Consider the following 24,600-nt stretch of genomic DNA (forward strand, 5'->3'; position numbering starts at 1 on the left):
CCTTAAGCCCCTCCCTGTCTTTCTACCACTCTGGGGGTGAGAGGAAACGGATGCCACACCATGCCTCTGTCCCCTCATTCGTGCCTCTGCCTGAAGCACAAGGATGCAGACCAACCCTCAGAGAGTACTCTACCGTTATCAAAGCCTGTCACAGACATTGCCTCCTTTGTTCCCCCAAGCACCCTTGTGAGACAGAAAGGGCATGAAGTATCAACTCCATTTTTAAAGATGAGCAAATAGACTCGAGTACCTTGTCTGAGCTGGAACAGGGTTCCGGAGAGGGGGGAGCAGAAAGGAGGGGGACATAAGCACCCACTCTTTGACAGTGCTATTCAGGGATCCCTGCTCAGTAGCTGGAGAGAGCAGTAAGAATCACAACCACCAAAGCTAGCCCATTATAGCCTGTTTGGGTTTTTTGATTGTCAATGACAAATACTTATTATGGGTACAAACTTTACCTTAGACTTTCGCTTTCTTCAAATGCAAAACTCACCCAGGATGAGGACTAATATTTTTTTTTCTGAGGATACAGGGTAGATCCCATTACCAATGCAGTGAGCATCAGATCCAAAAGAGATGTCAATTATGAATGGGGGTGCCTGGCTGATTGGTGAGTGCCCACTCACTCAGTCAAAGAAACGGGGGTGGGGAGAGGCAGCTATAACTTGGACCCAAATAGAATTCCTTCAGCTCCACCCTCAAGCAACCTTTGTCTGGACATCAAAACCCTTGCTTCTACAAGTTGTTTTCTACCTTGATTGACTCAGAAAGCTCCATGATTGGTTTCCAGTGAGTTAAGCCCAGACAAAAGCTTCTTGATTGGATGTTAACAAGCTATTCAGGCTAACATCCTGCCATATTCTTTAACTCTTCCTGAACTCAAAGGAGATCCAAGGATTGTAGAGGAAAAGTCATGGTGGGCCAAACTCTATAGTTGGCTATAACTTTAGTTCCCATTCTTCAAATCCACCCCCAACCCTTCTAGAACTAATTTAGAACTCTTTAATAAACATGGGTTAATTTGATCATTACCATCCACTCCCTCCCTGCCCTCCCCGAGAAGATTTCTGCTGGAGGAGTTCGGTGGAAAGCTCCCCTGCCACACACACATACTCCTGTCCCCTGCCCTGTTCCCCTGGTGGCCACATACCTTTGACTCTTCTGAGACGTTTGCCATGTGCTTGGTCTTGCACTTTCGTTTTCCTGATGGCTTTTCTGAATTGTCAAGGCAGGCTGGCTCCTCCAGGTTATTTGGGAGGAAACCATTTGGTGAATCTGAGATCCCCTGGGCTTTGCTGGGCAAGAGAAGGTTCCTATTCCTGAGGCGATGCTCCGAACTTTGGGAGGGAGTCTTCTGCTTACGATTCTTTGAATCTAGGCAAGAAACAGGAAAGAATAGATATCAGAGAAATGCAACACTAAAAAGCAACGCCATCCTCTAAGATGAATCAGAGGACTTCGGGGATTCGAATCACTGTGCAAAGTTGTGTAACTATTAGTTCTTGGTATATTATGCAGTGCTGACTATTCCACTCAGTGCTTCTCAAATGGACAGTATAGTTCAACACCAAAGTCCCTCCTCCACAAGCAAGAGACAGCTCCCAGCCCTGCCAGCAGGGTGGCAGCCCATCTGGCTATTCCCAAGATGAGGGTAATTTAAAGAATTTTTCCCTAGCCCAGAACAAATCAGAATTTCTTTTCAACTTTCTCTCTGTCCTCTTTGTCTGGATCTCCAATATAAAAACAAATCTATTCAGGTGTGTTGGCAAACACCTGTGATCCCAGCTACTTGGGAGGCTGAGGCAGGAGGATCACAAGTTTGAGGCCAGCGTGGCAAATTAAGAAGATCCTGTCTCAAAGAATAAAAAGGACTGGGAAAGCTGGGTGCGGTGGCACATGCCTGTAAACCAGCTGCTGGGGAGGCTGAGGCAGGAGGATCACAAGTTCAAAGCCAGGCTCAGAAACTTAGCAAGGCCCTAAGCAATTTAGTGATACCCTGTCTCAGAATAAAATGTTAAAAAGGGTTGGGAATCTAGTTGAGTGCCCCTGCATTCAATCCCTGGTACCAAAAAAGGGGGCAGGGGCTGGGGATGTACCTCAGTGGTAGAGCACCCCTGGGTTCAATACCCAGTACTGCAAAAATACAAAAACAAAAATACAAATTTAGTGGCTCCACTGAAGTATCAGTATAGTAAGGTGGGGGCTACACATAGAAGGCTGCCTTTATGGTCTATCCAGCTAACTGCCTTGTTTGTCACTCTCTGAAGACACAAAGATCAAAGCAACAGAAACTCCCTAGGACTAGAAGGTGTCATGGGCCTACTTAGCTGGTGGGCAATGGAAGAAAACTGCCACCTTCCTTGGTTGGAAATCAAGTCACTTGTGTCACTGAAACACACGAGGCCATATCTCTATTTCTAACCACAACTCACTGAATAAAGTGCATTCTAATTTCAAAAAGGCTTGCTGGGAACTCCATTAGCAAGAGCCTCAACCTTAGGGTTTGCCCTAAACTCCATGTGTAGGGGCGAGAGATTGTATTTGCTCTCATCTCTTAACATCAGTGTTGTGTGGCCTGGCCACTCTGTGACTGGACAGAAGCAAGCCAGAAGCTCTGTGAGCCTGTTTCCATACCTATAAATGGGGAGAATATAATCCACATCCCAGTAGTGGTAGGAGAATTAAGTGAGATCATACATGCAAACTCCTTTACAAAGTGTTATAAAAAGTAAGGCACCATTATTATCTTATTTAAATGCAAACTCCTTAGTAGGGCCATGCCTGTGTGTTCTTTATCTCCCCCATGGGACTGAACACAAGTACTGGTTTTTTGCCTAGCACATGGCAAACGATCAATATGTCTATGAAGGGAATTAACTATAACCTCAGTTTCTCTAAATCCTGAAATGAAGGCATTGAGATCCAAGAGTTTTCAACTCACCTCCAGCCACATGGACTCTCATGTGTGACATTGCCATGGGCAAACCCAGATATGAGAGTCATGATTCCAATATGGCAAACTGTCTGTAACTTATGTACAACTCCTAAAGCCACCTCTTTTTCCCATCTAGCCCTAGCCCACTGTCCAAGAATTGCTATGCTGGATGGTCTCTAATGGCACTTTCAGCCAGAACATCTAAACCAGGGCTTTTGATGCAACACATTTGGACTGAGGCAAAAGAGGAAGGAACAGAATGGTGCCTTGTGAGGACCTCAGGAAGCATGAAGAGCCATATTAGAGCATTTAATGCCACAAGCAAAGAAGCAGCCCCCTCCCCATTTACCTAGGGCAGGGAAGGCTCTGGAGTTTATTCAATTGCAGAGGAACAAGGGCTTTATAAGAGTACATAAAGGAACAGAGTGGAGGTAACAGGTGTGTGAGGGGAATGGCTCTTCCTACCCTCTCCACAGGTGAAGAAGGGAGACCAGCCAAGCCCAGGATGAAAGGAAAGGTCACAAGGCTCAGACAGGAGGAGGGTGACCTGCTTGTCTGACATTGATCTGAAAGACAGGTAATAGTAGGAGGGACTAGAATTTCCTGAGGAGAGACATGTATGTCAGACAATTCTTGCATGAAAATGCCATCATTAAATCTGGAGGCAGTTAACCAGACCATATGCCAAAGCCAGCTGCCTCAACACAAAACACTTAGATACATCCATGGAGGGATAATGACCTCTATTTTCCACAACTGGAGCTGCCCCCAAATCAAGCAGGATGCCCTGATCACTGGTGTTCTCCCATGTTACTTCCTGTTGAATGCTACAGAGAGCTCTCTCCGCACTGGGTAGTAAACTGGACCAGGCAACCTTGAAGGTTGTTCTAGTTCCAAGAGCTGATAGCTCCATAGGAAGCTTCCAAGCTAGGAAACCACCCCTCATTAGAGAAGATCAGGTGCAACAAAGCTCCTCTTCATCCTAACATAAGTGGCGCAGGCCAATGATTTGACAACTCATTCATGACCAATCCATTATGGTTCTGGAAAAAGAAAGGGAAAATTGCCCCCACTCACTCATACAGTTGAAAATTAGCTCAATTACTCTCTTGAGCACAGGGATAGGTATCATATATATGTCCACTTAAATAGAGTCGGAAATGAGGCTAAGCTTTCTTTGCATTATTGCAAACCCAGAATCTACTACCCACTTGATGTGAGGTCATTCCATTTTTAGCTAATAAGGGAGCTGCAGGTGTTTACCAGCAGCTCAGAATGAATACATCATAGGAGACAATCAATTGTTGTTTCAAGGGTAGAGGTCAGAGAATGTAAGGGGGAGACAGAAATGTTTTAATCAAACACAGAGATCTGCCTTTTTATTCAATTAAAAACCCACTACAGGACCAGGCATGCAGTGTGTGCTTGTAATCCCAGCTACTTCGGGATGTTGAGGCAGGAGGATCACAAGTTCAAGGCCAGTATGAGAAATTTAGCAACATGTCTCAAAAAAAAAAAAAAGACTGGGGATGTGGCTCAGGCTCAGAGTTAAAGCACCCCTGGGTTCTATCCCCAGTCCAAAAAGAAAGAAAGAAAGAAAGAAAATCCACCACAGGAATGGGCCTTAATAGTATTTAGTGGAGCATTCTGATATTAGCTTCTTGTGCCAGTCTGTGCCTTCATGGTCATATTTTTTAGCATCTGGCATGGCCAAAAAAACACTTGTTTTTCTCTTTGGACTACCTACTTTTCCAACTAATGTCCAACAAATAAAGATGCCACCTTGGGTTACCTCAAACCTTCACTTCTGAATAATCTTTGTGGTTTTAACTGAGAAAGCAAAGTTACACCCACTTCTACTTGACATTCTTCTGTTCGTCTGAGGGAACCACTGTACTTTTGTTTAGTTTAGGGGCTGGAGGTATCTCAGGAAAGATGGTCAATGCCCTCTTTTTTCTTGATCCCAAGATTCTAGGAGAGATAACCTGTCTTCCTCAGACACCACCCCCATAAGCCAACCAGAGGACTCACTGGTATGGTGTTGGCCCATGCCAAGGATGTCACAGTGGCCTGGCCCACAGGTTCAGCTAACTATGGGAAACCAGAGGGCTTAGGCCTTCATGTCCTCAGCTCACCTGTAGGTCAGTCAGAACTTATTCAATCTCAACCTCTTGGGGCTGGAGTTGAGTGACCCTCTCTGGCAGCTGAGATCATAGCACCAGGTTTCTATAAGGCCTTGGGCTGGTGTAGAGCAGGCAGAGGTGGGAACATGGCGATGCCCCAGGGTTCTCAGAAACCAACCTTGCTGCTGGGACAGTAGTCCCCCGACCAGCCTTACCTGCTCTCCCTTTCCGCTGCTGCTCTTCTTCTTGCTCGGTCAGGTACTCCCCAGTCTGATATTTTCGGCTCTTCTGCCGTCTCCGTTTCTTCCTCTTCACCAGCCCCTCCTCCTCATCTTCTTCCTCCTCCTCATTGGTGTCCCACATTTGCCTGGCGGCCTCTGTCCTCCAGGGCATCTCTCGGGCTCGCCACAGGTGCCTGCGGCCCTGGCTCAGCAGAGTCTTGTCCTGGGCATGATGGCTGCGATACTGGGTGTCCCGCTGAGTCTTTCTCACCTTTCGACGCTTAGCTGGGGTGGGGGCCACCTCCTCCTCTTCTTCTGTGGGGAAGACTTCCTGGCTTCCCATGTCATTGTCTGCCATACCAGCAAAGGAGCTACAGATGCTTCCTGTGGATGGGATGTACAGAGGACAGTCAGGTATCTCTTCAGAGGACTAAGAATGATGTTGACAAGAGTGCCCTGCACTTGGAGTTTGAAGGTCTGGGTTCAAGTTCAGGCTCTGCCATTTATTAGTTAAATACTTTGGGAAAGTTCCTTCTGGTTCCTCATCTATAAAAAGGGAATAATATTCTCTCTTTGCTGACCTCACAGGGCTGTTCTGGGGATCGAATGAAATCTTTCACTGGTGTTTTACAGAGCCCAGAGTATCATACAACTATCAAGTATTAAAAACACACAGCTTTATTCATCCACAGTGCTGTGTCACTTGAACGGACTTCACAAACTCTTGCTTCCTGCTTACAAGGTGCCAAGCATTGTGCAAAGAGCTATAGAGAGCTACAGGCTCCCGCTGACTGGGAAACAGGGGCTGAGTGGAAGGTGAAGGAGGAGCCCCTGCTCACTCTGTGGCCCCACCTGTCTCACTGACAGAGCCACCCTGGACAAGCAGACCATCACAAAAAAGTCTCAGAAAAAGCAAAGCAAGGAGTCCCTTTCCTGTAACAGGCCCTGGCTCAGTCAGGCCCAAATGTATTGCAGCAAGCTGTCTTCCCTTAAACTGACCCCACCTCCTACCAAGCTGCCAAGAGTTCAGGGGTGGAGCTGTCTCCCCGCCCCTCCCCCCACCCAGCTGCAGCTGTTCCTCACCGCTGGGCAGGCACTTCCCCCTCCATTCACAGCCACCCCAGGATGGATGGCACCTTTCTGGTCCTTCTGGGCCACCTTGCCAAGAGGCCATTTTCTCTACTCACTCTTTCCTTTACCTCTGCTAACAACAAAAGTACAATCTTAAATTGGCCTGGTTTCGCACTACAGGAGATCTGACACCTTCCTGGGAAGGGCTGTGAGACACTACCATCTTTCTCCCAAAGCCCAGCTGTTAACTTGACAACCCCAGGACCCCAGTGAGGTCAGTAGCAGAAAGAAATGGTTCTAGGGGAACAGAGCTGCCCTTGACCCAAGTTTCAAGTGGGTCAGACCACTTAAAGATAACAGCTCTCCAGTAAACCTTCCATTATATGGACCAGGCAGGGAACGAAGTGTTCTGGTTAATCTAATATTCTGGTTAATACAGCATCACCACAGAGATCACACAGGGATCACCAATTTTCAAAGAATCAAATACACTACAATGTGTTTAACATGAAAATGGGACTGGCAGTAATGTAATCGCTCTCTGATGATTCAGAGGATACTTCAGGATTTTGTGAGACCTCCAGGCCATCATTATGAGCCCCAATTACCACCGCACTCGCCATGTGCTGAGGTGCTGTTTAATAGAATGTCAGATCATTGAGTTTACAGTGTGCCCTGCTTTCCCATTCCATCCAATTTGCATGGAAATCTGGGTGAAGCAGGGCAACCATCTCCAGTCCTGTGTACCAACATGGAGCAAGCAAAAGAGAACACAGGCTGGAAAGGACTCCTTTTTTTAGGCCCTGGGGATTGACCAACATAAATTCAGGGTGCCAAAAGTGAATCTGAAGGCCTTGACAACTCAATGGCCTTTTCAATTCTGATGATGCCTGTCACATCAGCCAATAAGACCCAGGTCCAAAGGTTATGTCTGTACCTGAGATGGGCCCCAATAATCATGAGATGCCAAAGCTGAGTAAATCAGCTTTTCTGAGTGGCACAGGCCTTTCCTCTTATCAGCTCCCAATAAGAGATGCCATCACTGCTCTGAAAAGCTAAGCAAATAGTCCTAAAACCATGGGCAACACTCCTAGACCCCACCCAGGGCTCTCTTGTATCTGCATTTTAGCCCAGTGAAGCAAATTCCCAACTTTCTACCTGGGTCAATGGAAAAATCACTCAACCACATGTCTACCTCTCTGTTCATAGAAGATGCCAAGACGGACCACAACCTTGGTCTCACTCACCAGACTGACTGCGTGTTCGTGTGCTCAGAACCACTGGGATGAAGTCACGGAAACTGCTCTTTGCTTTCTTTTCCAAAGAACCTAGAATTATGTGTGGTTTGGGGACAGAAGGCAGAAACATCACAGTTAGAATCTAAAAACTAAAAAACCCACTCAAGAGGCTCAGGTGGGAAAATCAAGGTGGGATTCTTATTGACCTTATGGTTATCCAGGGCTATCCCCACTAGCTCCTCTTATACTGCCATCACATACCTATCTCTTTTAGGGAAGGAGCTTTTCCCACTAGTTTTTGAAAACTGGGAGTTGTGTCATTTTTGCTGACACCAAAAAAGGCAGTGCACACAATCGATTCAATTCAACAGCACACCAGAAGATAGAAGACACAGCTGTCCCTATGACTTGAAGGCTCTGCACCTCCACTGAGTTATAACTGAGCTGGAAGAAGTCCCAGAGAAGGGCAACCTCGATGAACCTTAAAGTACTGAGTGAGGTGGGAAGACAAGAGCAGGAGGTGGTCAACAGAAGAAAACTGTTATATAAGAGCAACCTAGAAGAGGCAGGTCATGTCAGATGAGCAAGGCCATGAACAGGGACTGCTGTGGTCAGACATACCTGGGAGTCTCTCCCTGATGAGGGCACCCAGGGACCATCTATGGCAGAACACACAGGTCTAGTACATACTCCCCCCCACCCCAAACATCCTGTGTGCCCATAAATTATAATGAAGGTTTAGGATATCTCTAAAACCTTGTAGCTAGAGAGCTAGCGATTTCTTTATATTTTTAGAAAGGGAGTTTTCCAGTATACTCAAAGGTAGATTAAACAGCATGATGAACCTCCATTCTGCTGTCTAACGGGGGTTCTAATAATTTTGTCTAAATCTTCCTAAGCCTGTTTCTTCCTCAAGCCTAGACACACTGCAGGGAAATGGGCTGGCTACTCTGTTACAGGACTGCCATCTGTCTGTCTGCAAATCATTTCCTTGGCTTTTGGAGTGTGCTGTTTTTTAATGTGAGGGGCAGAATACGCCCCTGCTACCTCCCCTCTCTTGTCCTTGACATCAGAGATAGCAATTATATTTCCCTTCCATAGTGAAGAAGGCTCACTCTTCCAGTCTCTGGGTCCCTCTTCTCCTACCAACATGCCACAGGACACTCTCTGCAGCCCAACACAGAAAGCTGGGGCCGCTGAGGCCTACCTTCCTCGTGGCCATCAGCTCGTTTTCCTGGAGATTGGGACTCTGGCTTTGTTTGCTTCCGGTGCTTGTGCTTTCCCCTGACTCCATTGTGCTCTTTTCCTGAATCTGAAGCCCCCCTGGGGCTTTTCTTGGTGGGTTCCTGGGGGTCACTGGGAGGCTTCCGGCACTGTAGAGAAGTAGAGAGTCAGGTCTGAGATCAGTTTTGCTTAAGAAAGTTCTCCCAGGGTTGAGCCAAGCACCCATTTCTGACACATGAACATGAGCTGCCCAGGGTGGGGCGGGCAGAGGAGAGGGACTCCAGGGAGCTACAGAGGCTCTCCTGGACTGAATCTAGTGCCGTTGCTGGTCTCCATAGGCATCCACACCCCATCACTTTAAAGAGGTCTACAGAATCTGTGCTGACAAGCCATTGAACACATACGCAAAGTCATTTTAAAAGGTACAAAGTCAGGCTCCATATTCTCTATACCCAACACCAATGGAGTGATGGGTTTTAAACAAAAATGCCTCTTCTGCAAGTTGGGCAACTACATTGTTCAAATAACATCATTGTGAATGGTATTGACACCAATGACTGAAAATAATTCTCAATAAGAGCCAAGTGAAGAAACCTGTCTATTTTCATACGCAAATTAATATCAGAAAACAAATTCAACTAAAGCAAGAACATGGCACAGGAGAAATTCCCATCTTCCCATATTTTCTGAAACACAATTTAGAGATCCCAGCCTGGTTAATAATGCCACTTTATACTCTGAAGCACTTTCAACTTCGCAAAAGGCTCTCATGTCTATTATTGGAATTTTTTCTTCCCAAGGACACTGACAGAAGAAGCTATCCCCAGTGAACAGATGAGGAAACTATAGCTCCAAGACTAGAGGTTAAATGACTTTTCCAGGGCAACACACAGCCCAATGTATACTCACTCAGGGGCTGCCATGTAGCAGGCCACCTTGTGAGTTGGCTAAGTTGTGCTTGCAGTGAAAAAGATGAGGAGCTAGGACTAAGACCCACTGGGACTGACACCCAGAGCTTCTGGCCCCACTCTGGGCTCCCACATCAACTTTCTTTTTTTTAATATTTATTTTTCGATTGTAGTTGCACACAATACCTTTATTTTATTTATCTTTATGTGGTGCTGAGGATCGAATCCAGGGCCTTGCACGTGCTAGGCGAGCACTCTACCACTGAACCACAATCCCAGCCCCCCCCCACATCAACTTTCAATGCTCTCCTTCCCTATTCACGTCCTCAGCTGCCTTTGTCCCACCTACTAATGGGACATTGCACGTGTACCGTGGTTGTCCTTATATGCTGCAGTTTCACTCTTAGCCTAATAGTCAGATTCTTATAAACTGAGGTTTCTATGTGCCACTAAACAAGAAATAGGGCACCAGGCACACTGGCACATACTTGTAATCCTAGTTACTCAGGAGGTTAGATCAGAAGGGTCACAAGTTCAAGGCCAGTATCGGCAATTTAGCAAGACCCTGACTCAACATAAAAAAATAAAAAGGATTGGGGATGTCGCTCAGTGGTAAGGCACCTCGGGATTCAATCCCTAGTACCCCTCAAAATAAAGAAGAAAAGAAAACAAAGAAAGAAAATAGGGCAAGTAGGGAGTACAGAATAAGCAAATCATTAGAACAATGAAAGGAGGCTTTAGGAGGAAAAGAAGAGTTAAGGCTGCTTGTTTTCACCCTAAACAGATCTGTCTCACCTTCTAGAAGGTTATCACCATCTAGCTCTAGTTAAGGAGACAGCAGATATCTTACTGAGAAAGTATTTGGGGGGTGTCTCAATTCTTCAGGCACAGGAAGCCCCCAGGATCCATCAGATTCCAAGGATTCCCCCATCCCATGAACTTGTCCTCCTTCTTAAAATTCAGAGGAGGGCTGAGCTTGAAATTCAAGTTCAGTTTCTCTCTTTGCTTGCTGCCAGTTCCTACAAACCCAAGTGTTAGGAGAAGGAAGAACTGAGAGGGAAAGACAAAGATGGGGAACAGCTGCTTCAAATCTGACCTTCAGGTATGGCCACGGGAAAAACTATTTTAAGTCGGGGAATAAAGTTAAACGCACATAAATTTGAACATGTCCTATTTATTTCTGCATATCATTTTTAGCTGGCTCTTTCAAGTACAGATCATTAACTTTTACTTCCTAAGATAGACAAAAACAAGTAAAACAGAACATCTACAAAGGATTTCTGTGTGTATCTTGTGCAAGAGCATCCATGAAAGTAAAAATATATTGTACACTCCAACTCAGGCAAATAGTCAGGAGGACAGCAAGATCACATAAGATGAATGTTCTGGTTAACAGAGTTTTGAAATATTTTCCAAAGAATTTTCCAATGAATGAGAAGACAGCAAAATACACCCAGTATCAAATGAAGCACAACTTTCTTTGCTGATGATCCAGAAGGCCGCTGAGGATTTGAGAGATGTTGGGCAGGTGATATAGGCATAGAAGACTGTTCTGCCTCTGGGCCATGCCCTGAAAGGAGCTGTTTTGAATTAACACCTGATCTTAGTTTGCTTATCAATGGCTTCTTTCTCAGGAAAATGAAACAAAAGAAAGAAAAAAAGTTGCTCTCCTGAAAAATACATTTACTAAATGGTCACAGACAGTTGGAAAGGGCTGCTTTCTGGCCACCCTGCAATGCTGTCATTTTGTTCTCTGCCCTCAGCATTTGTCAGTGGGCCCACTGAACTGCCTGTTCATCTCATATAAGAAGGGGTGGTTTGGGGCTGAGGTTGTGGCTCAGCGGCAGAGCGCTTGCCTCGCATGTGCGAGACCCTGGGTTCGGTCCTCAGCATCACATACAAAAATAAATAAGTGAAATAAAGGTGTTGTGTCCAACTACAACTAAAAAATAAATATTAAAAAAGAAGGGGGTGATACCTGCCTGTCATTGAGTCATGGGCAACACATAATATAAGAGCAGAGAATATGTCTATTTCATTTGTAATACTAAAAATAACAACAGCAGTTGCCAATACTAACTGAGCATTTACTATGTTACAGGTACTATTTTTTATTGCAGGACTGGGGATCAAATCAGAGCCTCATACATGCTAGGCAAGTGGTCTACCACTGAGCTTCAACCCCAGCCCCATGGGTACTATTTTAAGCACTTATGTAATCACCTCATTTAATCTTAACAGCTTCATTGAGATACATCATATAACTCACTTATTTAAGTGTATAATTAAATTGTTCTCAGTATAGTCATCACCACTTACACTTAGTTCTAGAACTTTTACATCACCCTGAATGAATACCCCAATCCATTAATCAGTTACTCCCCAAATTCCCCATCCTCCCCCAGTGCTAGGCAACCAATAATCTACTTTCTATCTCTATGGATTTTTCTATTCTGAATATTTCATATCATCATCTCATTGAATTTTCACCACAACCCTAATAATATTATTGTCTTATTGCACAGATAAGGAAACTGAGGGTCAGATTTAACCAATATCACATAGCTAGGAAGAGGTGAGGCCAAAATTCAAATTCCAGCTCTGTGCCTAGCCTCAGAGGGTACACTCCTCACCAATCTATTATAGCATCCTCCTGAAGATGTATTCCCATTACTTGGGAAGGACTGCCATGATAATCATTCAACAAACACTTGTTAAACATTCAGTGAAATGGTTCCAAATAAAGTGAGTAGAAGATAGTGTGACATAGCTGAAGAAAGGACTCTAGGATTAAAAAGACCAAAGTTTGGGGCTGGGGATGTGGCTCAAGCGGTAGCGCACTCGCCTGGCATGCGTGCGGCCCAGGTTCGATCCTCAGCACCGCATACAAACAAAGATGTTGTGTCTGCTGAAGAACTAAAAAATAAATATTAAAAAATTCTTTCTCAGGCTGGGGATATAGCTCAGTTGGTAGAGTGCTTGCCTAGCATGCATAAGACCCTGGGTTCAATCCCCAGCACCACACACAAAAAAAAATAAAATAAAATAAAAAGACCAAAGTTTGAGTTCTAGTTCTGCCATTTAGTAGCTGTGGTAATTTACTTGTAAATTTAGTGAGCATTCCCCTCAGAGAGTTATTGGAAGGATTAAAATAGGTAATATATGTAGAAAACACTTGGTATATAGTAGGAGTTCAACAAGAACAACATTAATGACAATAAATTATTATTTTTGTTATTATCTCCAACAAGGGAAGATTGCAGTCAGTCTAATCAAGTGTTATACACTTTACTACATTAGGATCTGTTTCTACTTTGTCTCTGACATAGAGGAGGTGAGTGAGAGGTCACTGAGGAAAACCCACCCAATCTCTCTATTCCAGGGGTCCTTAACCTGGAGTATATGTATGGCCTTTGGGAGAGGGTGGGTCTATGAACACCCTGAAATTATTGGCAAAGTTCTGAGGTCACATTTCTGGCGACAAGGTCCATTGCTCTCATCAATTTCTCAAAGCAGTTTATGGTCTAAAATTGACTAAGAACTTGTGCCACAAATAAATTCATGGTGCCCTGGATAGAAATCTATCCCTTAGTGTACATCAACATCCAATTTGAAAGCTTATTAGTACAACTTCAAATTGCCCCATATATTGAATGAAACCTGTCCTCAACTGTTTTAAGAATCTCCTTGGATCACCAGTAGCCTCTGGATGGCCTCGAGAGAACCCATGGACTTAAGTCAATTGTTCCTGGCCTATCTTTTTGCCTAGAACTCTGCCTCTACCCAGAGCCTATCATGAACCAAGACCCAGATGTCCATCTGCCTTGCTCACCAACTAACTTCTCAACATGCCAAAACCCGAAGCTGCCACCTCAAGCTTGAAAGGGATAGGAAACTAGTGGATTAGCCTGAAAGCCAAATGGGCTCTGACCCCACATGACTCCAAGCAAATCCTAAGCAGGCTCCCTGAGGGTGCAAAGAACAGCCCTGTAAAAGGCCCTTTCCCTCTCTGGGCCCCTAGTTCTCAAGGCCAGTAGCCAGTCTTCTTGTCAAAGCCTTGTCAGTAATTGATCTCCCTCATTAATACCTTCTTCTGCTTGCCAATCTCATCTGAGACAACTGCTTTCCTGGCCCCTGGGATATAATCATTCCTACCTCCTACAAAATACAAGCCCACCCTGCCCCAGATAAAAACACCATATACAGAGAACATGACTTAGAAAGGGGACAGCGGGTCATTATTCCCTTTACAAAAGTGTTTCAATCACCACAGTTCACACAGCTACTCAAGAACACTGTGCCATGGGGGCAGGAATTCAGTGCAGTTGAGATCTGCAGAGTGAAGCAGACTGGCAGGGTCCTGGTCCACCCTTGTCCTGAGCCTGGCCACTGGCACTTACCTTGGATCCCAGGGAACTCCGGACTGTGGGCTTGGCTTGTGGCTGCTGTTGCTCCTCGCCTTCCTTCTCTTTGCCACACTTCATCTTCTTTGGTGGCAGAGATTCTGTCACTTCATCTGGCTGCCACTTGTTCTTGCAAGCAAAGACCCCAACACTTTCCCGTTTTACTCGAGCCTGCCCTGCCTTAGGCCGTGCTTCAGCCTGGCCCCTCTGGGGAGGTGCTGGAAGGCCATCGGCCCGGAAGCAGGTGGCTAAATTGAAGACCACATCACCATCCACCTTCTCCATTTTCACCCGCCCTAGATCCACCTGACTTCCGAGCTGCGAAAGCTCTGTGCTGGAGCCCCTCTTGCTGCCCGGTACCACATCCAAGATGAGTTCCTGGGGGTGGCCGTCATGAGGTAGCAAAGGCAGCTCGGGCATGGTGCGCAGGTTCTGGGGGGTGGCCAGAACCAGCTCATGGGACATGTAGGTGGCCAGCACTTGGTTCTTAGGCTTCGTGTCTCCTGCCAGCTTCAGACCACAAGCTGTCTGGGGGCCTTCCATCTTAGGAGTGCTATCAGAGCAGAGGTGGCTCTCTGATTCCTCAGGCCCCTGATTTACTCTAATGTCCCCACTACTAGACTGAACAGACAGTGCCAGGGTCCCTGTCTGAGGGCTGAGAGTTAGTAGGACAGGGTTGACTTGTTCTTCATAAGGCTTGGCAGCAATCCGGCAAGTTTTGTTTTTTGTTACAGTGTCCTGCTCTGAAGTAAAGGGACCCCCAGGCCGTGGCTGCCCCTCGGGAAGTCCATGCACAGTTTCACTGGAGCCAAGAGATGGCACTCCAGAAAACTCAGAAACAACGCTGGTGGGCCTGATGGGCACCCCCTGACTGGGGGTCAGCTGCCCGGCACTGGAAATGCCAATGGAAAGCAGAGATGCCTGGTGGTATGGTGACCAGCCAACAGGCAAGACCTGAGTGCTGGTGGGTTTCCCATTGACTGAACACCGTGGATAAATATTTGCCGGCCCTGTAGGTTTCCACAAAGAGAGCTCCTTGGTTTGGCACCCTGGCAGCACAGGGGCAATGCGGGCTGGGGTATAACGTGTTTTGACTGTGCTTGGCTGTCCCTCAGCACCAGACTGGCTGCCCTTCTTGCCACATGTGGCACCAGTGCTCTTGGGCTCTCCTTGATCAATAATGGAGATGGGCTCTTGCTTGGGGAGATGGCGGGGGTCTCGATTGAGGCCCAAATTAGGGTCTTTGTTCAGCAGCAGGGATGCAGGCACTGGGTTGGCCACTCCCACGTAGGTGCCAGGAATGGTGCTGATCAGCGCAGTTGAGTTTTTCACCCAGGTGCTCGGGTCACCATTCCTCACGATCTCAGGAAAGATGACAAAGGGTGAGGAAGTGGAGCCCAAGCAGGAGGTGACATTGCTGCCAGCAGCCTGGGTTGTGCGCTGAGACCTAGACAGGACTGTGGAGAGGAGGGCCTTGCTGCTGGTGTGCACAGGGGTCAACACAGGCATGGGAGGTGTCTTGCGCTGGTTAGGCAATGGAAGCTTCTGACGGTTGGACTTGGAGGAGAGGTCGAGGGGCATCTCACTGCACTCGGGCGGAGAGGCCATCTCTCGCTCCAGCTGTGGAGGCGACTTGAGGGGAGAGAAGGTAACAGAAGTCCCTTCTGTTTGTTGCTCAGTGCCACCTGGCATCTTGGCAGGGTGTGGTGGGGCTGAGCTCCCATTGGGGGCTGGCAGCAAAGGCTGTGGAGTTGGAAGCACCTTGGCAGAAGCAGTGGCAAGGGAGGTATCTGCCAAAGGCCCAGGGGCCCCATCAGGCGCAGGCTGGGTGGTGGTACTGCCAGATGGGGAAGTGCAGGGGAGCCTGTTCACCTCCAGAGAGACCAGCTTGGAATCTGAAGTCAAAGGCCGGGCCACAGAGAATGCATATGGGTAGGATCGAAGCTCTGGAGAGGCCAGCACACCTGGGAGACACCTGTCCTGCAGGTAGGATGGCAGGACAGGGAGCGTAAGAGTGGATGAGACCCCCAGGGTGGTTGGAAGTGTGGCCACACTGAGAGGTTGCCCACAACTTGGAGGTGGGATGTATACCAGCGGCTGGCTTGGGGTCAGCACTGTCCCTGGCTGAAAGGACAGGGGGACTTTTTGCATAGCTGGTGCCTGAGCTGCAGGAAAACACACTCGACTCAAACTGAAGGAGGCCGGGACGGGTGCTGAGGTGGGAATGGCAGTTGGTGTGGCAGCCGGCATGGGCGTGGGGGCTGGAGTAAAGATTGGGGCTGGGGTGGGTGCAGGCACCGGTGTAGGAGCAAAGGCAGGAATGAGAGTAGGGGTAGAAGGAGGGCCAGAGGATGGGGCTGGGGTGGGCATGGGCACAGAAGGAGGAGCAGGAGCTGCTGGAGGTGTGGATGCTGGCATGGGAGCCAGAACTGGAGTGGGGACAGGAGCAAGGACCAAGGTGGGAGCTGAAGGAGGCACAGGAGCCTGGATCAGAGCCAAGGGTGCTGCTGAAACTGGGACCGAGAGAGGAGGAGGAGCAGGAGCAGACAGGGGAACCGGGCCTGAGGGAGGAGCAGATGCTGGTACAGGCACCAAGACTGAGGCTGAGACAGAAAGAGGGTTCGAATCAGAAATGAGAGTGGGCACTGAGGGTGGCGCTGGAGCCAGAGCCGGAACTGGTGCTAGGGGAGGGGAAGGAGCGGAAACTGAAGTGGCAACTTGAACTGGTACTAGTCCAGAATGGGGTACCGGGGCTGGGACAGAGAGGGGAACCTGGAATGGATCTGGAACAGATGGGGGGACAGAGGCCGAACCAGGTGCAGGACAGATAGGTGCCGGCAGTGGACTGAAGTTAGTGGTAACCAGAGGCAGGGTCCCCTCCACAGGGACTCCAGTTCCCAGAGTTGCCAAAATGAAAGTGTTCTTGTCTCCAACACCATGCCGAGAGTCCAAGGCCTTTACCCCGGCTGGTGAACAGTCAACCTGTTTGCTCATTTGGGTGCTGAGGGGAGTCCAGGAGCAGTCGGCCCTGCTATTGCCAGCCTCTGTGCTGTCAGGAGTGGGCAGCTTAAGCCCGTCTCCGGGGCTGCTTAGTGGCACCAGGAGGCCCTCAGCCTCTGCCGCATTCCCAGCATAGTCCATTTTTGGCTGGGGATCATCAGGCTGGTCTTCTGACTTGTGTCCAAGTTTTTCTGTCGCATTGCCATCTGGGTCTGCCCCCCGGGCATTGCTGCCACTTCCAACTGCTGTGAGCTCCACCTGCAATGACAGAACAGCATGTCCATCTTAGCAAGCTCCCTATGGCTGGTGCAAGTGTCCTGAGGCCCCTGAGAAGCAACTTCTGGTCCTTTCTGCTACTCGACCAAGTAGGTCTTGGCAGCAGCCAAGGGCAGCTGGCCAATCTCTGTCCCACCTATAGCAACTCCTGGGATATACCCTGTCCCTTCCTGCCCCGCCCCCTTGGGACAGCAAGCTGGGCATATTGCCAGGAAGCTCAGTTCCACCCTTCTGTCAGGCAGCATGTGGCACAACGTAGCCTCTTACCTTGGAAAAACTGCTGCTGACACAAAACTCCTGAGACCCAAAGTGCTGGCAGTCACCTGTCGTGGACTCCTCATCAGAAAGAGGTGCTCTTCTAGCATGGGAGACAAAAATCAGAGAGGGACAAGAGGCTCAGTCTTAGAGCCACCACTTCTTACACCAAAGACTCTGTGGCTGCCTGAGTTCTCACAAAACCTTCCTGTCTCACTTCCCATGGTGGCTTGAGGGAGACTGTAAGTAATGGGGTGGGGGCCAGGATGCAAAGTAGAATCTCCACACTCAACTTTGCAAGTTCCTACAAAGGAGTCTAAACTGACTAGGCTCCCCTCTTTGGGCTGCTTATCCTATTTTCTAGGGCTCTTGCCAGGAGTGTGGAGTATCTCTAGCACCTTCACCTTTTCCTTGGAGCTTACCAGTCAAGGTGACCATCCAGGATATACAGGACATTGTCCAAAGGGGAGAGGGATGTAAGTCACTGCAGGCCTCAAAAGGCATGCAAACTTTTTCTTTCAAATATGATCTTATTTCAAGACTATAAGAGAAGCTGGATGAAGATATCAAATGGGTAATCCTTTTCTAAAGCAAATCACCACCCCCATTGTGACTGTCCCTTCTTCTTTATATCTAAATCTGAATCATCACCTGTTCACCTGATGGACCTGACTAGAGCCAATACACGTTTATCAGCATGTGCAATGATACACTTTCAAGGTCACTAGATCACTGGGTGCTGAGAGGCACTTTAAGGACACTACTTCCTTTCCTCCAAGGGACATATTTCCCCACTTTCTAGGGTTCTGCCCAGCTCTAGCCAGTGCCTTCCACTTTTACCCTTCTTCTACCCTTGGCCTACTGCCAGCCCCTGCCAGCCCTCAACTCTCTGTTCAGACTCTTAGCACCAACATAATTCTTTCCAATCCCAATGGGAAGCTCTCAAGGCCACAGATCCCAAATTCAGATTGGCAGACTCCAGGGGGAAGTGCTCAAGGCCAGAGAGCTGGTCCTGAAGAAGGAAAACTCAACTGTACCCCCATCTGCTCCTAAAGCTTTCTCCAATTTTCAGGTAAGAGTCCTAGAAAATGGTACATCCTGATAGGGTCGGGGAAGGATCACACTGGAAAGGTAAAGTTGAAGAGAGGACAAACACCCAAAGTTTGGTATGTTAAGAATAGCAAGAACATACTAACCCTGCCCTAGGAGAGGACACCACTGGGGCAGAATCCTGGATGGTCATGGCCAAGAGGGTGGTCTGGGTCAAAGAATAAAAGCCCCAACATAAATATTGCAGTGGGTTTCCTGGATGGACAAAGCATAGGACTGCTCTGCATGTACCTGGGGAAATGAACCACATTTTGGTTCACACCTCTTCTTTGGAGCTTCACCTGAGCTCCAAGAAAGCCCCTGTAGAAGTCAGCCACCACCTTACCAGATACCCTAGCCACAGGGCAGTCAGGGTGCCTGGAGACAACCCCAACGAGAAGGGGGATTGTTCTCCTAATAAATCCTCCCACCACTGCAACAGGGGCTCCCAACTTGTACCTGGGACAAGAGAAGCAAAAAAGGCAAGGGGGAATCACTGCAGGCTTCTCCCCATCTTTTCAGGGCTTCAGAAAGGGCTAATCAAGGGGGAAAGGCGGGGCTGGGGATGTGGCTCAAGCGGTAGCGCGCTCGACGGGCATGCGTGCGGCCCGAGTTCGATCCTCAGCACCACATACCAACAAAGATGTTGTGTCCGCCGAAAACTAAAAAGTAAATATTAAAAAATTCTCTCTCTCAATTCTTAATAAATAAATAAATAAATAGATTGCACTAGGCAGGGACGTAGCTCAGTGGCCGAGCACCTGCCCAGGGTTCAATCTCCAGCACTGCCAAAAATAAAATAAATTGTATAAGGTCATAATCAAATAAAGTCTAATAAAAAAAAACAAAGGAAAGGACTCAGAATTGACCACTTCCAGATAACTGCAGCGCATTCACCCTTAAAAAAAAAAAAAAAAAGGGGAAAGGCTTGTCCCCTTTAAAAGTCAGCTAGGCTGGCAGAGGTAGGAGGGTCCCACTGCTGGAAATGACTGTTGGTAACAAACAGAAATGACTGTAAGGCAAGGGCTTTTGAGGCAGTCAGGGGAGTCTTGAGGAAGGGGAGGAAGGGAGGGCCTGAGGGAAAGGGAAAACATATTTTCATGGCAACTCCTGAGAGACCAGAAAAGCAAGACCTATAACCAGCCTTGGGCCAGGGGGAAGCATGTTCCAACTAGACTTGCCAGGGATGACTTGGGGGGAGGATGGTGGTGGTGGTGAGGGGAAACTAGCAGCAGCCCCCCTTCACCAATCTCACATGGGAAGGCACCATTTATTTACATTCTTTCCCCTCCTGGCCATACAAAAGGGAGCAGGCTACATGTTCATTCCCCTCTTGCTGGGTTCCCACCCTGCCTGAAATCATACTTGAAAGCAGAAACCCTGCTCTCACTAGCAAGCAGCCACCAGAGAACTGAAAAACCAGGACTAAAAAGCCGGATAATCAGGACTAGAAGCTGAGAAACTAGCAACGGCAGCAGGAGCAGCAGTCCAGCTACTCCAGACATACCCACCCCTGAGTACTGGCCCCCAAGGCTCTGGGAAAATGTTGTGTGGCCACAGTTCTAATCCTCTTGAGGAGAAGGGAGTGCAGAGATGAGCAAACATTTGAATAGTTCCACTGAGAGAAGAACCTGGGACAGGAATGGTTTGTAGGGGAGGGGGGCCCTGGGATGAGCTGGGTTAACTGGGCCAGGTTAAGAGGATGCAGGTGAGTGGGAAGCAAGGGTCAAAGCAGCCTTTAGTCAGGACTGACAATCAATCCTGCTGTTTCTTCCCACCAGAGATGCTGGGCCGGTATGCTCAAGGCTTTGTTGAACTTAAACCAGAAATGGCCATGACCTTTCAGGGCCATTTTCCTAATTATTAGGGTATAGCACCACTATTAAACCAAATCTTTAACAATTTCTGTTGGGCCTGAACTACTCATAAGAAAAATGTACAACCCAGCAAGCACGTGGCTCATTACCACCCAGCCCCTGCAAACTTTCCCTGCCTCCAGTTCCACCACCCCTCGAAGACCACCTTCATTCCATCCAGGGCCTTCTACAAACACACCACCCTCTCTTACTGTCCCAGGGAAATATCAGCCCTCACCTCCAACTCCTACTCATCCCTCTAGCCTGGGTTCAGATGGTACTGCCTTTCCTTATTCCCCAGGAAGTTTGTCACTCTTGCATCTAGACTCCCTTAGGATCTCTATGTCCCACTCTATAGCACTTGCCATCGACATACCATGACTATTGGTTTGCTCTCATTGTGTTTAATAGATGTTTGAATGAAGGAACAAACTAATGTTAGAAAGAAAGAAAGCGAACAGATTTAGCTGGGTGTTTGATTAGAGTTGGCCACAGGGGGCTAGTAGAAAACCCATGCCCCTATTCTGAGGTTCTCAACTGCAGCTAGTGAAGCCACATAGGCTTCTACAACATGACTTTGAGAGTGAACTCTGAGGTGTGGTTTTATACCCCAAATTTCTAAGTTCTACTCATTGGCATGGTGGAGAAAGATGGTTTTTAAATAAGGTGAGAACACATTTTGGAAATCAGGTGTGGCACAGTCTAGATTGGTGAGAAAGCGACAATAAAGGGTGGATGAGATCAAAAGTGACAATATTTAAAAGGTCATGTTAACCAGATGGCATATTTGGTAATGCAGCATCCCAAGGAAGGTCCATAAGAAGAGATAATCAAATTTTTAGTCCACTTTCTGCTCGTTTCTTGGTGGGGATATAGAGTGGACAGTGGATCAAGTTTCACTGTCTACTATCCTTTAGTGGCACTGGGGATAGAAACCAGGAATGCTCTGACATTGAATTATATCCCCAGCCCCCCTTTTTAAATTTTGTTTTGAAAAGGGGTCTAAGTTTCCCAGGCTGGCCTTAAACTTGGTGTTCCTCCTGCCTCAGCTGCCAGAATCACTACGATTGCAGGCATGCACCCCCACACCTGGCTCTACTGGTTCTTTGAAGGCTCCGGTCCACATCTCTACATCAAACTCACAACTACTTTAACAAGATCAACATAACCTGCCAGTGACTACTCACAGAAATAAACACCACCACCCTGTCTTGCCACAGATCATCTCCAGATTATCTAATAACATACCTCATATGCAAAGAAAAATACCTTTCTTCTGCTGCGTCCCAGGATAATTCTGTCTTATTTTCCTTGGTCTTGACTTTTGGATTGTAATTTAAGTTCCTTTTAAGTCCATCTCTAACTTATTCCTTGGTATGGAGAACATTAAGCTATCAGGCACTGATGACTTTAGAAAATTAAAAAAATGTTCTATTCTCCTACCTTTAACCTCAGAAAAGTTCACGCTTTTCCAGTTAGTAACAGAAGAAAAAAGCGGATAAAAACACAGCGATGGTGGTGTAGCTCAGTTGGTAGAGTGCATGCTTAGCATTCCAAGGTCCTGGGTTCCATCCCCAGCACCCCAAAAAAAAAAAAAAAAAAAAAAAAAAAACAAAGACACTAATTTTTTTTCTTTTTGGTATCAGGGATTAAACACAGGGTGCTTAACCACTGAGCCACATCCTCAGCCCTAGATATATTTTATTGAGAGACAGAGTCTCACTGAATTGCTTAGGGCCCCACTAAGTTGCTGAGGCTATCTTAGAATTCGCAATCCTCCTGCCTCAGCCTCCTGAGCCACTGGAATTACAGGTGAGTTCTCCTGTTCTCAGAAACATTCTTTTTCCCCTCAAAATTACCGATATTCCCAGGATGGTCTTGAACACCAATACTTCTTAGATTCACCCAACGAATGCCAGATCTTGCATCCCAGGAAAAGTCTGTGTTCTAGGTAATTTCTCTGGTGGGTTTGAATTTAAATCATCAATGGATTGAAAATGGCAGCAAAACATCACCAACTCTGGAGGAGCCAAGCCTTCTCAAAAAATGGGAGAGGCACTGCACCTACCACAGATAGCTCTTTGCCAAGGGTTAAGAAAGTCAATATAAAATCTACAGGTCATTTTGGGTGCCCTTGGTATGGAGCATGATCAGGACATGCCAATCCTGGTCAACCAAATAGTGTCTGATGAGTAGAAAACTGAAAATATACAGGATCACTAACGTTCAACTTTGTGTTAAAACTGTTCAGCATTCTCACTGGGCATGGTGGAACATGCCTATAATACCAGCAACTCTGGAACCTGAGGCAGGAGGATTGCAAGTTCAAGCAACTTAGGGAGGCCCTAAGCAACTTAGTGAGACCCTGCCTCAAAATGAAACATAAAAAATACTCAGTGGTTAAATGCCCCTAGGTTCAATCCCTGGTACCAAAAAACCCGAAAACAAAATCCTGCTTGGTAGTCTCATCTCCCTTTGATATTTCATAGGGAACTTACTGCAAATCTTCGTTAGCCTCATGAGGCAGGAAAGCACTGACCACAAGAACACCCGCTATCAGTTCCTAGTACAAAACCACTCAATGAAACCACCTTTCATCCAGTCCTAGGTCAAGGACTGAAAATACCTTATACTTATCCTTGAGCACCAAACTTTGACATAGGAAATAAAAACTGCAATTACCTGGGCTTCCCCTTACTTCTACAATTGACAGTTCTTAATGAGTAAACAAATAGTAGCTGGCAAAAGTCATCTGCTGGCCTCCTCACCTTTATGTGAACAGGACAGCTTGGCAGAGCAGGTCACTCTCACAGCCCCAACCCCAACCCATCTTAGTAAAATTAGAAATAAGCAAGAGTCTCCTCCCCAGACCCTACAACATGCAGCTACCTCTCTGTGACCAGGTACTGTTCACTGGAAGCTGGCAGCAGCCACCTTGGAAGTCTCCTCACCTCTCCTCGTTGATGCCACACATGCGAATCCGGTCAGAACTAGTCCAGTTGTGCACGCCGCTGTAGAGCGGTGCTGTAGAGATCATGACAGCCACTCACCACCAGATAGGACCTGCTGTGGCCACTCCCCCTGGGGAAAAAGAATCCCAAAAAGTCAAACTCAGAACAAGAGCAGCTGCTTTACTTACCTTTTACACAGAAACGTTTAAGTAATTATAGCATCAAAACTTTAAAGCAGTCTTTCGCAAGCCAGCCTGATATGGAAAATGAAGGGCCAGATAGACAAGAGCAAACCAGCTTTCCAGGAATCCATGTTTCAGGATGGAGATGAGGACACTTTTAATCACCTAGAGTGATTTTTAAATTATCTTCAAAGACATACCTGCTTGAGTGTTCAAAGAAATTCAATCTATTGCAGACAAATGAGATGACAGTATATTTTCTGCATATATTTAGCCTAAGCAACTACAATTATAGGGTCATACCTATATATGAGCAGCGAGCATATTGAAAGATGACTGGGGTCCAGGCTCAGTGGTGCACGCCTGTAACCCCAGCAGCTGGGGAGGCTGAAACAGGAGGTTCACAAGTTCAAAGCCAGTCTCAGCAACTTAGCAAGGCACTTAGCAACTCAGCAAGACCCTGTGTCCAATAAACTATTTTAAAAAGGGCTGGGCATGTGCTCAGTGGTCGAGCACCCCTGGGTTCAACCTCTAGTACCATGACTGAGGGTCTTTCTTATCTTCTTTTTAAACCATGGATACTAAAGGATTTGAGGGATGCAGCCAATTTAAGGTTTCCAAAGAAAGTACATGCTTTCTTTCTAAGCCCTTTTGAAAGTATTCTCTTCTGCCTCCAAGTTGAGCATGATACATTTATCTAATGTGGCAGAAGGCTCCCTCCAAATCAGGTGTAATACTTCTTGTACTCTGACCATGAACAAGCAAACAAACACACCAACAAAGTTCCATCAAAAACCCCGTTTCTCTCCTTGGCCCTTCCTATTAGTCTGCCATCCAATGACCTACCACTCCTTTCACCAGCCAGTGC

At 47.1% G+C, this 24,600-nt stretch overlaps 1 protein-coding gene across 2 annotated transcripts in view; it reads right to left on the minus strand.

The window, feature by feature from the left end:
• The window catches only part of Bcorl1 (BCL6 corepressor like 1), a 41,748-nt gene extending 17,579 nt beyond the window's left edge, over nt 1-24,169 (minus strand). The window contains exons 1-8 of one of the 2 annotated variants that reach the window (XM_015498490.2): nt 24,036-24,169; nt 23,551-23,680; nt 17,667-17,757; nt 14,121-17,381; nt 8,796-8,961; nt 7,598-7,678; nt 5,274-5,663; nt 1,151-1,374 (exon numbers count right to left, since the gene is read on the minus strand). In XM_015498490.2, coding sequence (XP_015353976.1) covers nt 1,151-1,374; nt 5,274-5,663; nt 7,598-7,678; nt 8,796-8,961; nt 14,121-17,381; nt 17,667-17,757; nt 23,551-23,636 — 4,299 coding nt within the window. In that variant the 5' untranslated portion in view covers nt 23,637-23,680; nt 24,036-24,169. Of the gene's footprint in view, nt 1-1,150; nt 1,375-5,273; nt 5,664-7,597; nt 7,679-8,795; nt 8,962-14,120; nt 17,382-17,666; nt 17,758-23,550; nt 23,682-24,035 lie in introns of those variants that run through there. The other variant, XM_048797144.1, reaches the window with a different exon arrangement.
• Nucleotides 24,170-24,600: the final 431 nt, after the last annotated feature.

This window comes from Marmota marmota, unplaced genomic scaffold (assembly GCF_001458135.2).
Source record: "Marmota marmota marmota unplaced genomic scaffold, marMar, whole genome shotgun sequence".
Classification (NCBI taxonomy): domain Eukaryota; kingdom Metazoa; phylum Chordata; class Mammalia; order Rodentia; family Sciuridae; genus Marmota; species Marmota marmota.